General features: G+C 54.1%; 1 protein-coding gene across 1 annotated transcript; it reads right to left on the minus strand.

Annotated features, from left to right (window-relative positions):
• Positions 1-13: 13 nt before the first annotated feature.
• On the minus strand, positions 14-15,003 carry ATP13A1 (ATPase 13A1). The gene is made up of 26 exons (XM_065664722.1): positions 14,612-15,003; positions 13,689-13,778; positions 13,241-13,431; positions 12,859-12,931; positions 12,406-12,561; positions 12,198-12,267; positions 11,464-11,570; positions 10,720-10,849; positions 9,822-9,877; positions 9,132-9,258; positions 8,758-8,895; positions 8,183-8,303; positions 7,434-7,591; positions 6,480-6,655; positions 5,729-5,839; positions 5,163-5,288; positions 4,812-4,920; positions 4,217-4,416; positions 3,710-3,806; positions 3,162-3,343; positions 2,770-2,884; positions 2,348-2,544; positions 1,552-1,694; positions 1,035-1,146; positions 701-844; positions 14-391 (listed from the first exon to the last, which is right to left on the minus strand). The coding sequence occupies exons 1-26, from the start codon at positions 14,954-14,956 to the stop codon at positions 281-283; spliced, it is 3,585 nt and encodes a 1,194-aa protein (XP_065520794.1). The 5' UTR covers positions 14,957-15,003; the 3' UTR covers positions 14-280.
• Positions 15,004-15,054: the final 51 nt, after the last annotated feature.

Consider the following 15,054-nt stretch of genomic DNA (forward strand, 5'->3'; position numbering starts at 1 on the left):
GTCCCAAACGCCCTTCAAAATACATCAATTCTCATTTTAGTTACCAAACGCTGTAAACGGTTCCTCAAACGTCACGGCAGTAAAAACCTCCCGAGAGGGCCTGGAACCAGGGAAAAGCCAGCTCCTGGGGCACAGAGGTGCTTTCCACAGCCTTTGGCAGGAAGTTTCCCCCATGCCAGTCTCTGACCGGGCTCAGAGTTACGGTCCAAAAGGATGCGGGGTGATGGAAGACGGCCCCTGGGTGCTGCCCTTGCTGGGCGTGAGGCCCTGGGTGTCCAGCTCAGGAAGGCACTTTGAGCTTTGCACTCCCCAGCAGAAACTGAAGGATTCGGTCCACTACCAAAGCAAGGAAGAAGTCGGCCAGCAGCACCTCCGTGATCACCACCTTGAACTGGGAGAGCAGACACAACCTGTCAGTCCTGCTCCCCTCCTTCCCCTCTGCTCCCGATGCACTACAGAAGCACTAGAGCTTGAGCTCCTTCCCTGATGGGTCGAATGGAGAAGCTGTGATTGCCCCATCCCTGGAAGCGCTCAGAGCCAGGCTGGATGGGGCTTGGAGCAAGCTGCTCTGGTGGAAGGTGTCCCTGCCCATGGCAGGGGTTGGAACTGGGTGATCTTAAAGGTCCTTTCCAAGCCAAACCATTCCATGCTCCTATGAAACCCCCTCCGGCATTCCCTGCTGGGAATGCTGCCTGCTCACCTCCGTGGGGATTTCAACCAAGCCAAACTGCTCATTGAATTCCGGTGAAGAGCCCGTGAGAAGACCAACGATGGCGAGTCCAGAAAGGAGGATGCTCCACAGTAAAGGCTTGTTCTCCCGGAGGCTTTCCATGAAGGGATGGCCCTGGAACACAGCAAGGAGAACCTGTGAGCAGAGGCGATGCTGGACAGGGGCAAAAAGAGAGAGTTTTTCCCCCTTCAGTGCACTGACAGAAGGGAGTTTGCCATTAGAGGACGTTTGGGTTGGATTATTGCACCTTCATGCCAAGGTCACTTCTCTGGTGCTGCCAAGACACAACTTAAACATGGCTTGCCTTGTAGTTGATAGCAAAAGTGGCCATCTGCATCGCCATGGACATGATGTAGACAGTGCTGTTCACCAGGCTGGGCTCAAACTCCTTGTACAGATCCACAAACTCCTCCTGTCTGAAAGAGAAGGAAGCTGGGGATCAGGGACCAGGAGACAGCAGAGGAATCCCCACCTTGGACCTGCTGCTTATGCTGTGCATGCAGCCCAGCACATGGGGGGGTTCTCATTGACCAACTGACACCCCCAAGTCCTTCCCCTCAGGGCTGCTCTCGAGCATCCCACCATTCTTTATCACAAAAGTGGGAAAAAAATCCCAGGATTTTTGTGTGGGTTTCCGGAGAAGCTTCCCAGTATCCCACCTCATCGGTGTGATTTCCCTTTCCACATGTAGCAGACATTGGAATTGCCCTGTAGCATGGACCAGATTCCCACTTGCTCCAGCACATCCTTGCCCTGCCAAAGGCCTCTCCCCACCCTCCTGCCTGGCAAGAAGCAGAAGGAACATCCCTCAAGGCACGTACTTGGCATCGCTGCGGGCCTGGGCGCCGCGGTACAGGTACACGAGGCTCAGGAAGTGCACCAGGAACTGCAGCAGCACTGTCAGAACCGTGTAGAGGTTGAAGATGTTTGGCAATGGACGCTCCTTGGACAGGGTCTTCAAAGGCTGGGAGAGGAAAGCAAAAGGGACTGGGTGGTTTCCATCATTTCCAGGTGGTTTTCCAGCAGAATCCAACCAACGTTTGTGTTTCTCAGCAAACACCAGCAAAAGGCACCCCCAGGGCTCAGCTGGTGCAAGGAACAAGCTCAACTGAGCCACTGAGCTGTGTTACTCATCCTCTTCTTCCTCGTGAGCAAAGCCTGATCCCTCCATCAAGCACTGGCCTCTGGAATCCAGGGGGACAAAACCTTTTAAACAGCTCTGGGTAATGCTGAGTGCACAGGATCCATCCAGAGGCACCTGGAGAGCTGGGCCCATGCAAACCTCATGGAGTTCAGCAAGGCCAAAGGCAAGGTCCTGCCCTTGGGTTGGGGTGATCCCTATGAGAGGTGAAGCTGTGCCTGCCCCATCCTTGGCAGTGTTCAAGGCCAGGTTGGACACAGGGGCTGCTCTAGTGGGAAGAGTCCCTGCCCATGGCAGGGGATTGGAACTGGATGAGCGTTCAGGTCCCTTCAAGCTGGGATTCTATAGACCCATAGAATCTGCTCCCAGACCAGGCAGATCCCAGCCTGTGCTGCACCCCTGGGTTGTGCCTACCCAGGTACAAGACCTTCCCCTCGTCCCTGATGTGACTGACACCAACCAGCCCCTGCCCTTACCTTCGACCTGGAGATGAAGAGGAAGCAGCCGGCCAGCAGCAGACCCTGCAGAGTGGCCTGAAAGTCACTGAACTTCACCCCTTCCAAGTAGAGGACGCTCTGGCTGTAAGCAAGGATCAGGGCGTTCAGGGCAAGGATCTTGAACATTTGGAGCGTTGTCACGAGCGTGCAACGACCTTGCTTGATCACGTGGCAGACTGAGGAGCAAGAGGAAGCAGTGTTTGCAAACACAGCAGGGTCTGGGGCTCTTGGCCCTCAGTCCTCTCCCTTTCTGAAGCAGCACAGGGGGAAGAGAAGCCTTCACTGTGTGAGGAACCCCTGCAGGTTTCATGGGACCAAGGGAGTTTCTTCCCCCACAACCCCAACCCTGGCTCTGCCTTCTTACATTGGACACCAAGTCTAAGGTCCCACAAGGCACTTACTGCATTGAATGGAAGAGAGCTTGGAGGTGAAGGGGGCTGCGATGCTGGCGTCGCCCAGCTTCACAACGGGCACACGTTCCTCTTCCAGATCCTTCAGGACCTGACTGATCCGCTCCTGCAGCCCGGGAAGAGAAAGGGACAAAGGCACATGGCTCATTCCTACAACCTGGCTCCAGGGTGATCCTGTGCTGGCCTCTCCCACAGCCCTGCTCTAAGGGGAGGCCGTGAAGCCTTCCTGCTTGTGGCATTGACCAAAGCACAATGGGGATTCTGGGTGCAAGCACAGGAAAGCTGCTCTTTTCCCGGTACATCCTCCCACTTTCCACAATTAGCACTAAATCAGAGCAGGAACAAAGAGCAAGGACGTGCTTTTGATGCACGTCGCTACCAACCCTCTGCATGGCCAGCTGCTCCTCTCTTTGGGACATGACTCTGTGCTTGGCCCCACGGGAGGTGGGTTTCACCGTCCCACTGCCCATGGATGGCAGAGCAGCCTTCCCATCACCGGGTCCATCCCGAGCTCTCTTCCTCCGCTCGGGCAGCTTCTCGGGAGCGTTTCCCAGCAGGGCCACTCCTGTAGGAGCACAAAGACAGGAGCTGCAGGGGAAGAGCTCTTCAATCCCTATGCCAGAAGAGCATTAGCACGCAGTAGGAATCCCAACTGGCTTTAGGTGGGCAGGCTGCAGGGACACCAGAGGTTACACTTGAAGAGAAGCTTAGGGAAGGGGAAAGAATAGGAAGAATCTCCCAGGCCAAGGTGTGTGCAGTGAATTCCTGCTGGTGCACACGGTGGGTACCCCACCAGCACACAGATCCTGCCTGACACTGATTTCTGTTGATGGTCAGATCGATTCCAGCCCCTCAGAACACCAGGAAAAGGAAGCAGAGACAGGTTCTGTGCTTGCCAAGGGGCACGCACGGGTCCTGCTCTTACACTCACCCACATCTGCGTGTTTCAGAGCTCCAACGTCGTTGGTGCCATCCCCACACATCAGCGTGACGTAGCCCAGGCTCTTCAGAGCAGTGATCACAAACTCCTGCACACAGGAAGGCACAGTGAGGGCTGGCACCTGCACGTGCTCCTGTGCTGCTCTCTGGGATGGGTTATGAGTCTTGGCCAAGTGCTTGTGTTCTGCAGCAATGGGATACCCTCGGCTGGGCTCTAAAGGCTTCCCCGTGCAGGTTGTGATTTAGGAATGCAGAGCTACAGCTGGCCAATGCATTCAGAGCTCTTTAGGATAACAACAGGGCATCTGCTGAGCTCTGGCTCTTGCTGGCTTGAGCATCGGCAGAGGTGGTGCTTGTGCTCAAGGCCAGGCTTGGAGCAAGCTGCTCCAGTGGAAGGGGCTTGGAGCTGGGGGAGCTTTTAAGGTCCTTCCAACCCAACCCATTCCATGCTTCTATGATGTACATGGCTCTCTGCTAAGAACCCTCCTAAACCTCTCACCTTCTGCTTTGGCACCACTCTGGCAAACACCTGGATGTGAGGGATGAGCTTCAGCAGCTGCTGCCTGTTCACAGACTGCAGATGAGAGAGACCTTCCCCAGTCACACACAGGTCGTATCGCTGGGTCAGCTCTTGCAAAGACACTGGGAAGATGGGGAGCAAGACAGCACCATCGATGGATTGCCACTGCCAGCTGGAGCCTGGAAAGAGAAGGGCAAGCTTGGCACGAGCATGCTTGAGGTACCTGGCTTTGAGAAATGCTCCCTACACTGATCCTGGTGTGTGCAGCCCCATCAAGGGACATGGGCTCTCCTTTCCCTTCCACCTTTCCTGGATGGCCTCTGAGCTCTTCCTTTGGTTATTTTGTGCTCCAGTGGCTTGGTTTGGGAGCTGGCAGAGGGATATATGCAGCCTGCTCAGCACTCCAAGCCAGAGAAGAGCGGGGCAAAGGACAGAGGGTTATTTAGGCTTCTGGAAAGTGAGGGACTCACTTCATCAAGCATCAAGCAGCCGTGCTAACAGCTCCAATGCCCTGGCACTGCTTTGGCTCTTGTCCTCCCCACGAAAGCAGAGTTTGCTGCATGGGTTCCGTTACCTTTGCTCCCAGGAGGCTGCAGGATGAGGGTGTGCTCCTTCTGCAGGAAGTGCAGCTCCCGGGCCACGTGGCAGGCAGTGAGGGGGTTGTCTCCTGTTATCATCACTACCTGAGGGGAAAGCACCAGGAGCAACCAGTCAGCTCTGGGCAGGCAAAAGGCACTTTAAGACACATCTCCCTTCCACTGGAAATGCTTCTGGATAGGAGCAACATTCCCTATGAGGGGCAGCTCTGGGCAGCAGCCTGCAGAAAGGCCAGGAACAAGCCTTTGCCTTGTTCCACAAAGGCTTCCATGCTGAAATTCCCCATCCCAGTGGCTATGGGTAAGGCTGGAATGCTGCCGGCACTTACGTGGTGGGATGCATTCTGGATCTCCCTGATGACAGACTTGGAGTCAGCTTTGAGAGGACAGGAAACCACGATGAATCCCACAAACCTCAGATCACATTCCAGAGCTTCACGCTTCATCTCTCGTACCTGCCAAAGCAAAGCAGGGAGCTGAGTGTTTCCTGCTCCATTCCTGCTTTCCATTGGGTGCTTCCCTGCAATCAAAGCAGCACTAGAAACAGGAGTGCTCCAAGATCATGGAATCACAGCATGGTCTGGGTTGGAAGGGACCTTTGAGCATCTTCATGGACCCCTCTGGATTTGCTCCAATAGCTCCACATCCCTCTTGTGTTGTTGCAACTGCAGGGGGGGGGTCTCACCGAAGCCCAGCAGGGAGGGACAATCCCTCCCCTCCATCAGTAACACAAAGGAATTCCAAGCAGAGAGCACGACCTTCCCAGAAGGACCCACCTTGCAAACCCAACGCTGCAGCTGTGGGCAAGCACATCCCAAAAGAGACCCCCTTCCCCATCCCTGCTCACACCAACTCTGTTCCCTTTAGCAAGAGCTCCATTTCAAGGCCAAAATACCTGCTGGTGAGTGAGGTGCCCCAGTTCCTTATAGCCAAGGGCCAGCACTCTTGCCCCCTCATGGGAGATTTCCGTGTGGACAGCATGGTAGTTGCTTGGGCACTGAGACAACTGGGGACGGGAGGGGGAAACGAGCACATTAATGCAGTTGCAAACACAATTCAGCAGCATATTTCAGCATTATGCATTCAGTCTGCAGCCAGGGGCAAAGAGCCACCTTTAGGAGGGTCCTTCCCCAGCAAGGGCAAAAAAGGAGACCTCCCCAATCTGTTCTCAGGGCCAGGAATGCGTGAAGGGAGCTATTAGATGTCACTGGGATTAGGCTAAAACTCCCCAGTGGAGGCTGTTTCCAGGCACTGAGCATGAAATCCCTGGCATTCAGGTTCTGGACTAAAGGGACAAGCACATAGAATCATGGAATGGGTTGGGTTGGAAAGGATCTTAAGATCATCCAGTTCCAACCCCCTGCCATGGGCAGGGATGCTTCACACTAGACCACGGCACCCAAGGCTCTGTCTTGAACATTGCCAGGGATGGAGCATTCACCACTTCTCTGAGCACCCAGTGCCAGTGCCCCACCACCCTCACAGGGCAGAACTTCCTTATCTCCAACCTGAACTTCCCTGTTTCAGTTTGAACCCATCACCCCTTGTCCTATCACTGCAGTCCCTGATGAAGGTCCCTCTCCAGCATCCCTAGATACTGGAAGCTGCTAGAGCAGCTCCTTGCTCTCCTAGAGAGATGCTCTCACCATTGTGTGCAGCGTCTCAGGGGCGCCTTTCACAGCTGCAATGTAACAGAGCTCAGTGGAGCCGATCTTCTCGTAGGACGCCAGCACAGACATTCTCTTCAGGGCACTGGCAAAATGAAAGCGCTGGTGAATTTTCAGTCCCTGAGTTTTAATACTCCTGGAGAAAACTTTCTCATCTGGAAACAAAGAGATCAGGAAATCCTGAAAGGTTTCTCGCTATGGAAAGCAACGTCCCTCCCTTTGGCTCTCCCTTCAGTCACCCACATCATACAAACGTCCTCTCTTTAGCTACAAGCCCCCAGAGCTGGAAATACTTGTGCCGACAAGGAAGGGACATAAAGGCTCAGAAGACCTGTGTGCATTGCTATGAACACAGCAGGCTGGAGATGCGTTTCTAACACACATCAGTTTAAACCTCTTGTCCTATCACTGCAGTCCCTGTTATCATCATCACAGGTCAACATCCAGAAGCAAAACCCCCAACAGCATGGGTTGCAGTTGGATGTGTGCACAACGCTGCTGGAAGGTTTCTACCTGCGTGTGGGACAGACATGAAAGCAGAGCAGAAAGCCTCTGGAGAAAGCCCCAGGCCATGCTGAAGCCCACACTGTTGTGTTTTCACTCCTGCAAGCCCTGCTACTCGTGCCCTGATTTGATGGCATCCTCATCCTGCATTCTCTGCAGGCCTGAAAGCAGGCTTCTACCATTCAGTGTCCCTCAGATGTGCAGCACAAGGATTTCCACCTCCCCAAGCCACTTCCTGGGATCACAGCAGATGGAATTGACTCCTTGCAGAAAGCTGGCATGAGACATTGGAAACCTCCAGAGACTAGCTAACGTCATGCTCAGAACTGACAAAACCAGTGTTATCATCAGCATCTCCCTCCCACAACCGACAGCCTATGGAAAACCAGGGCTCAGGTATCTGCACAAGGAGCTGGAAGCGGGTTTTACCTTTGGTCAGGGTCCAGTCCACAGCCATCAGCATGGCCTTCTCCAATGGATCACCCACCAGTGTCCCATCATCCAGCTGCACCAGCGAGTGACACGTGGCGATGGCTCGGTGGGTTTCTACAGGGATGTCAGATACTGGGGTCACTTCTTTCCCATCCCTGCGGCACAAACGCATCAGGTTAACAGAGCCATTCAGAAACCTTGGAATCTTTCCCAGCCCAAAATTCCTGCTCTAACAGAGTGGAGCTTCTCACAGGCAGATCAAAGCCGCAGGAAACCTGGCACTGACTCAACTGCAACAGTGCCCAAGCCCATCAATTCTGCCAGTCCTCCAAAACAAACTCCATTCAAGCAGAACACTTGAAGCAGAGGCACGAACTAACACATTGAAGTAGCTGTAGAATCAAAGGACTCGGATGTCTCGCTGCTGCAGCATCCAGCCTTCAAGTGCACTTCGTTGTGGCAGTGGAATGAGAAGGTAGGATGCTACCGTAAGGAGAAGCAGTGAACATCTCATGGGATAAAAAAACCAAGCAAGAATTCCCTCCCCACCATGAAACTCACAAGGTCTGAGCGCAGGGCCCTTGCCAGAGGCCAACAACCCCCTCTCCTGCCAGTTCAACCCAATTCCTCCCCTCCCTGAATCCCTATCTTCTCTTCCTCACTGGAATGGGATTACGCTCCGAGGAGCTCCCAAAGCCCAGACCAGAGGCCAGCAAACCATCCAACAACCCCCTCCCAGGACCTACCTGAGCCCAGCCACCCCCCTCACTACGAGGTGATCACTGGTCAGGGTGCCAGTCTTGTCAAAGCAGCAAACTTGGACTTTGCCTGCGAAGGGGATGCGGAAGGGCTCTGTGCAGTACACGTCTAGGAGAGAGGAGAGGAAATGCTGTGAGACAGTGGCTACAACAAAGCCAGGACAGGATGCTCGGGGGCTTTAATGAAGCCATCAAAACCAAAGCATCAAAACGGTGCTGACAGGCTTAACGGACCTCAAACTCCCCACTCTGTGGGCTTTGAAACCAGACCAGACACCAAGTCCTAGCAGTGATGTATTCCACCAGTCCCTGTTCCATACAGAGGAAACTGCTCAGTGCAGAACTGCGGCACTATGGAGCAAGCAGCTCTCTCCTACACCTGATTTAAACCCCACTTCAAAACGTGAGGGGTTTAAACCTCCTCACATCCACCAGCTCCAACCCCCCACACCACTGGCACTGAGCAGAAACTGAGGCCTCTCCAGTAGCTTCACACCAACACTTCCCCCAGTTCCAGACAAGACAGCCCTAGTTTTGCTCATGTGCTTCGGCTTGGTACTTACAGAGCTTGGCCAAGGCAATGAGGGATGTGTTGACAGCCAGAGAGAGCTCAATGGGAAGCTCAGGAGGAACCACTGAGGTCAGTATTAAGGTACACTCCAGGAAGAGCTTGTAGCGGTTCCTGCTGGGATCCTTGGTGCCTATGGAATGAGATAGGAGCTGCATTCCTGCTCGTCCTCAGCCTGTGTGCCCCACAGAACTAAGGTGAGTAGCACAAAGAAGCTCACCTACCTAGGAAGGGCTGTGGGAGGGCAAGAAAAGCATCCAGAATGCAGTGTGGGCCCCTACACTGCCCAACCCAGCTATTGTATTGTATCCCACAAGCTTTGGTACAAGTCCTGGGGAGAGACCTGGAAGAGGCAAGAAGAAAGCTCACCTTCAATCCAGACGTATGCTGCAGCAGCAATGGCAAAGACCAGCAGGAACAGGATGAAAATGAAGGTCTCTAAGTTATTGGCTGTCACTCTCTTCACCCCAAAGAGGATTGTACGGAGCAATTTCCCCTGAGAAGAACAGCCTTCAGTGCAAGAAGCCACCTCTGCAGCATGCAGTACTTGGTTAAAAAGATGCATGAAACCCCAGTCTGGAATCACACTCTGGTGTTTTGGTGCCAGAGCCTGAAAAGGATTCCCATTTCTGTCACCCTCTCAACAAGCAGCAGCCAGGTCACCCATCACCAATCTGTTCCAAAGCCCCAGACTCATTTCAAGTTGATGATTTCTTTGAAGCAGCCTTTGATTTTCAATTGAAAAGGCTTCCCCATCTCTACAAACACACTCAAATAGGCCTTGGCCAACATTCTCCTCACAGAAACAGGCGCTGTAGCATACACATAGTGCAACCAGGAGCCCTGAATCCCAACTTCTGCATCAAACATCAGACTACTTATTTAACACAGAGACCAGCCTTACTGCTTCCTCTTCCACACAAACAAGTCATTTCAATGCCCAGAGTTCTGTTTTCCCCACTGCTGTACTTCCTCAGGATTTCCTTACAGAGAAGCACTGAATGACACCACCAGCATCACGGGCAAAGACAGAAGTGAGGAGGCACGTCCACATCTTACCTGAGATGTGTTGAAGCCGGTCCTCAGGGCATATGCCACACACCCGTTATCCACAGCTGCAACAGGAATGAAGAGAGTCAGCTCAGAGCAAAGCTTGGACAGGCTTACTGCAGGCAGAACACACATGAAGCTGCACCCTCCTCTCACAACAGACACAGCTGAATAGACCACAGCAGTCTAAGAAGCAAGGTGAACCCCGAGGGCCAGGGTCAAGGCAACCGACTCAAGGATACCCTCCAACGTGGAATGGTTTGGGTTGGAAAGGACCTTAACATCATCCAGTTCCAACTCCCTGCTATGGGCAGGGACCTTCCACTAGAGCAGCTTGCTCCAAGCCCGTGTCCAACCTGGCCTTGAACACTGCCAGGGATGGGGCAGCCACAGCTTCTCTGGGCACCCTGTGCCAGCGCCTCAGCACCCTCACAGGGAAGAACTTCCTTATCTCCAACCTGAACTTCCCCTGTTAGAGTCTGAGCCCGTTCCCCCATGTCCCATCACTGCAGTCCCTGATGAAGGTCCCTCTCCAGCATCCATGTAGCCCCCTTCAGACCCTGGAAGCTGCCCTGAGGTCTCCATGCAGCTTCTCTTCTCCAGCCCCAATGTTCTCAGCCTGGCTCCATATGGGAACTACTCCAGCCCCTGCTCATCCTTGTGGCCTTGCTCCAACAGCTCCATGTCCTTCTTATGTTGAGGACACCAGAACTGGATGCAGCATCCAAGTGGGGTCTCAAGAGAGCAGAGCAGAGGGGCAGGATCACCTCCATGACTTGCTCCTCATCTCCTATGCATGCAGCCCAGGACACGAAGGTTTCTAGCCTTGCTGTACCCAGTTGCTGTATCAAGCCATTTAACATAAACCTGGGAGACCCTGGCAGAGGAAATGTGTGCAGGTACCTACGTTTCAGTCCTGTGCTGGCTTTCTGGGGTGGGATGTGCTGCACCACTTTGGTTCCCCCAAATATGATGTGCAATCGAGCATCTGTCTGCATGTCCAAGATGTGCTCGGGGCTGAGATCCTCCACGGGCTCCTGCAGGACAAAGTTCAGGCTCAGAATCACAGCATTCCGCTTACAAATACTCTTTTTTGTTCTTATCCCATGTAAGATAAGCTTTGCTTCAACAAAGGTGGCCTGAACTGAATCTAGACCTTAACCATTCAGCTCCTGATGCTGGGTTTAGAGCCTGGTATCTGTGGAAATGCTGGTTTTGGGGGACTACTTCCCCCCTTGGTACCCTGAATTCAGCAAGGGAGGCTCTGCAGGCATGACTTCATCCTGAAGTCACCCTTTGGCACAAGAAGAAGGAAGAGGTAGGGGTTTGCAGTGCTATACACTTGTTCCTCCTCCCACCTCTACCCAACCGAAGGAATCCAGACTAGGGAATGTGTGGGAAGGTGATGCCATGCTCCAGGAGTTCAGCCCCAAAGGCTGGAGTCAGTGCCAGACAAAACAGACATTTCTGTTTCTCATTTACCAGACACCATCCATCACTGACAGGGAGCAGATACCAACCGCAGCAGGTTGCTTGGGGGCAGCAGTCACACACAGACATGAATCCCCACTGCCAAGTTTTGCAGTGGCTGGAATGTTTTGCCCTTTTCCAGGCTGCACCAAGTGAGGAGCACAGGGGACATGTCAGAGACCTTCATCTGTGGCACGGATTCTCCTGTCAGCATAGCTTCATCTACAATGCACCTTCCACGCAGCAGCAGCACATCACAGGGCACCAGGTTCTCATGAGGAGATCGCCCTGGAATGAACACATCAGAACTGAGAAGAAGCTCCAAGGCACAAGAAGTGCCTCGGGTTGTCTGGCTCTGCTTCAGTTTAGCTGAGATTCCTAAAGCTTCCAACCTCCTACACCATGCACCCACGCCGCAGTGCTGACAGCCAAAAGGGGTGGAACAGGATTAGGCCTCTAGCAAGACCAGGAAAGTTGAAAGCACATCACCCACTCCTCCCTGTCATCCCCACATCCCAGGGTAATACAGCCTTCAAAGGGAGAGCAGGTAAAGAGAGAGCTTTCCATTCCTCTTCCCATTCTAGGAAGAGCTTGTGTCACAGGAGGAGGAGGGCCATGAAGATGCTCTGAGGGCTGGAGCAGCTCTGCTCTGGAGACAGACTGGGTTCAGCCTAGAGAAGAGAAGGCTCCAGGAGACCTTAGAGCAGATTCCAGTGCCTAAAGGGCTTGGAGCAACCTGCTCTAGTGGAAGGTGTCCCTGCCCATGGCAGGGGTTTGGAAGTGGAAGAGCTTTAAGGTCCTTTCCAACCTGGACCAGTCTGGGATTCTGGGAATCTGAGGCTGCACACTGCAACACGCTGGAAAGAACCCGATTTTAAAGCAGCTTTTGATTGCAACCATCATGCACATCCTTACCAATGGAAACAATATCCCCTGGGATGATCTCGTCACTGGAAATGGGGCGCCACTTACGGTTCCTGTAAACCTGCAGGGACAAAAAAGCACCTTCAGGAGCTCGGCACCCTTCAGAAATGGATGAGAGGAAAAAGAAAGGGGGAAAGGAAGAACAGATCAGCTAAAAGACAACAAGAATTCCATGCCCATCCTCTGTGCTTTCCATCACCTGGATCATGTATGGCTTGTTGCCCATCTTCCGGATCTCAGACATGTTCCTCATCTGCTGCTGGACCAGCGAAGCTTCAAACGCAACCAACATGGACAGGGTGAACACGCTGTAGTACCAGTACTCATCCAGGCACCACAAGCCCACACAGAACACCTGCAGAAGAACACAATGCTCAAGTTGGTCTGATCTCACTCCGAAAACAAAAGCCTCCCAAGTTCCAGGAATTCTTTCTGGAGCTAACTCGGACCACATTGAATTGTAGCAAGCCACAAAACCCAAGGACCACAGGAAGTCATTAGGGGGAGGCACTTTCTGAAGGCAAAGCAATGTTACAGTGCAAGAATAGCATCTTCTCCTGGTTTTAGCAAGCTACCAGCTGATTTATGGCTCTCAAGCCAGGAATTGTAAGGAATTCTCCTATTTTCTAGCAGGCAAAAGCTGGTTTGTTACCTGGAAAACGAAGAAGGGAGCTGTAGCCCTTTCTTTAAAGAGTTCCAAGAACTCCGGCACCACCATCTCAGCCCTGGGAAAGAACGGAATCCTTATGAACCTCAATATTCCACATCCTCAGCACAAGCCCAGCCCAGAAGCCACCTGCAGGCTCCATCGCAGTCAGAATCTCCCTCTTTTCAATGACTTTGATGCAAGGAGATGCAATTAATCTCCATCTCAAGCCCACCCTCGAGGAAGCCTTTTGGGCTGACGTCCTTAAAGGAACTGGAAACACTGGGAGGAAGTGAAACTTAAACCCCAGGAATAGCACCGTGGTTCAAGGCTGTTGGTCCTGACTGGGGTACTCTGGCAAGGAGAGCTCTGTGCTTGGAAAACTTACTTGTTTGTCCCATATTTCTTCTCAGCTGCTCGGATATCTTTGTCTTCCTGATAGCCTCGGGCGTTCTGGTAGTAACAAAGGGGATGCTCCACAGGGAAAGCGACAGGGAGGAACTGCTTCTTGCCATCCAGCTCATAGGAGTATTTGATTTTTTGGAATTCAAAGGAAAGAGCCTCCTGCCCATCCTCACCCTGCAGAGATGGGGGAAAAAACTCAACTGAACAAACACCAAAGGCTTCACTCCACAGAGAACCTGATGAAGGAAAGACATCCCAATCCCTGAAGCATCTCCTGATCGTATGACTCCTCTTATGGCCCATGCATCAGGGAACACTGTGGATCCCTTCACACCTCTCAGCTCATTTTTGACTAAGAGCTTCAGTTAGAAGCTCCTAAAGCTGCAGCTGACAGCATCATGCAGCAGTTCCTGCGCTCAGCACATCCTCACCTGGTCTCTGTGCAGTGGCACCAGTTCCACCGAGCCGTTGTTTGGGGTTGGCACAACTTTGGCCAATGTGGCTTTCTTCGGACAAGGTTCCTGAAACACAAGCAAGAGACACTTCATAAAGCACATCCCAGAGCCTGGAATTCAATGGGCTGGGAGGAATCCTCGCTTCGAGACGCCAGGAGAATCCCAGAATGGTTTGGGTTGGAAGGGACCTTAAAGCTCATCCAGTTCCAGCCCCCTGCCATGGACAGGGACACCTTCCACTGGAGCAGCTTGCTCCAAGCCCATGTGTCCAACCTGGCCTTGAACAGGGATGGCTCAGCCAAACCTCCTCCATTCAACCCATCCCAGTGTCCCACCACCCTCATGGGGAAGAGCTTCTGCCTAAGAGCTCAGCTCAGTCTCCCCTCGGGCAGGTTCAAGCCATTCCCATTGTCCTGCCCCTCCATCCCTCATCCCAAGCCCCTCTCCAGGTTTCCTGCAGCCCCTTTAGGCACTGGAGCTGCTCTAAGGTCCCCCCTTAAGGACCCTTCTCTTCTCCAGGCTGCCCCAGCCCAGCTCTCCCAGCCTGGCTCCAGAGCAGGGATGCTCCAGCCCTCACAGCATCTCCATAGCCTCACCCCAACAGCTCCACATCCCTCTTGTGCCATTCCCCCGCTGTTTGAATCAACGACATCCCAATGCTCCCAACCCATCCCCAAACCCCCACCACTGCCACCAAGACACAGCCACAACAGCGCCTGCAAACAGCACCCATGCTCTAAGGGCAGAACAGAGGCACCTCACACGCACCCCTCCTTCCCCCCCACCCCATCCCCGCTAACGGGAGAACCCCCCCCCCCCCCCCCCCAGCAAAGCTTCCCCATCGCAAGCCCCCACGGAGAGAAGGAGCCCGGACGGCTCCGCAGCCCCCGCAGCCTCACCCGGACGCAGGTGAGGGCGCAGTGAGCGTGCACCGACCACAGCCCCGACAGCGCCGTCAGCAAATGGACCACGGCGATGGCGGCGAGCGCCAGCAACGCGGCCTCGGGAGGTGCGGGGACGGGGCCTCCGGGCCTCGGGCCTCCCTCATCCTCCTCCTCCTCCGCCGCCGCCTCGCCGCCCCACGCGGCCCACACGCGCGGCCCCCACAGCCACAGCCATGCCGGGTAGAGCCCCGCCACGAAGGGCAGCACGGTGCCGTGCAGCAGCCGCGGCCGCCGCCGGTACAGGGTCACCGACGAGACCAGCTCGTCCCCGGGGCCGGGAGCCGCACCGGCCGCAGCCATCTTCCGACACAGCGCAGACACCCGCTTCCGCTTCTTCCGTTGTTTCCGCTTCCGCCGCGCATGCGCACTGCGGAAGTACCGGCTCAGAGCGGCGGAGG

The sequence above is a fragment of the Lathamus discolor genome, unplaced genomic scaffold, assembly GCF_037157495.1.
Source record: "Lathamus discolor isolate bLatDis1 unplaced genomic scaffold, bLatDis1.hap1 Scaffold_52, whole genome shotgun sequence".
NCBI lineage: Eukaryota > Metazoa > Chordata > Aves > Psittaciformes > Psittacidae > Lathamus > Lathamus discolor.

Excerpts from the sequence above, each read along its gene's own strand:
- ATP13A1 (XM_065664722.1), bottom strand. The coding sequence starts at position 14,956 with ATGGCTGCGGCCGGTGCGGCTCCCGGCCCCGGGGACGAGCTGGTCTCG. Across the intron at positions 12,562-12,858 it reads CTCCCTTCTTCGTTTTCCAG|GTGTTCTGTGTGGGCTTGTG; the intron begins GTAACAAACCAG and ends GTTCTTCTGCAG. Across the intron at positions 6,656-7,433 it reads GGACTGGACCCTGACCAAAG|ATGAGAAAGTTTTCTCCAGG; the intron begins GTAAAACCCGCT and ends CTTTGTTTCCAG.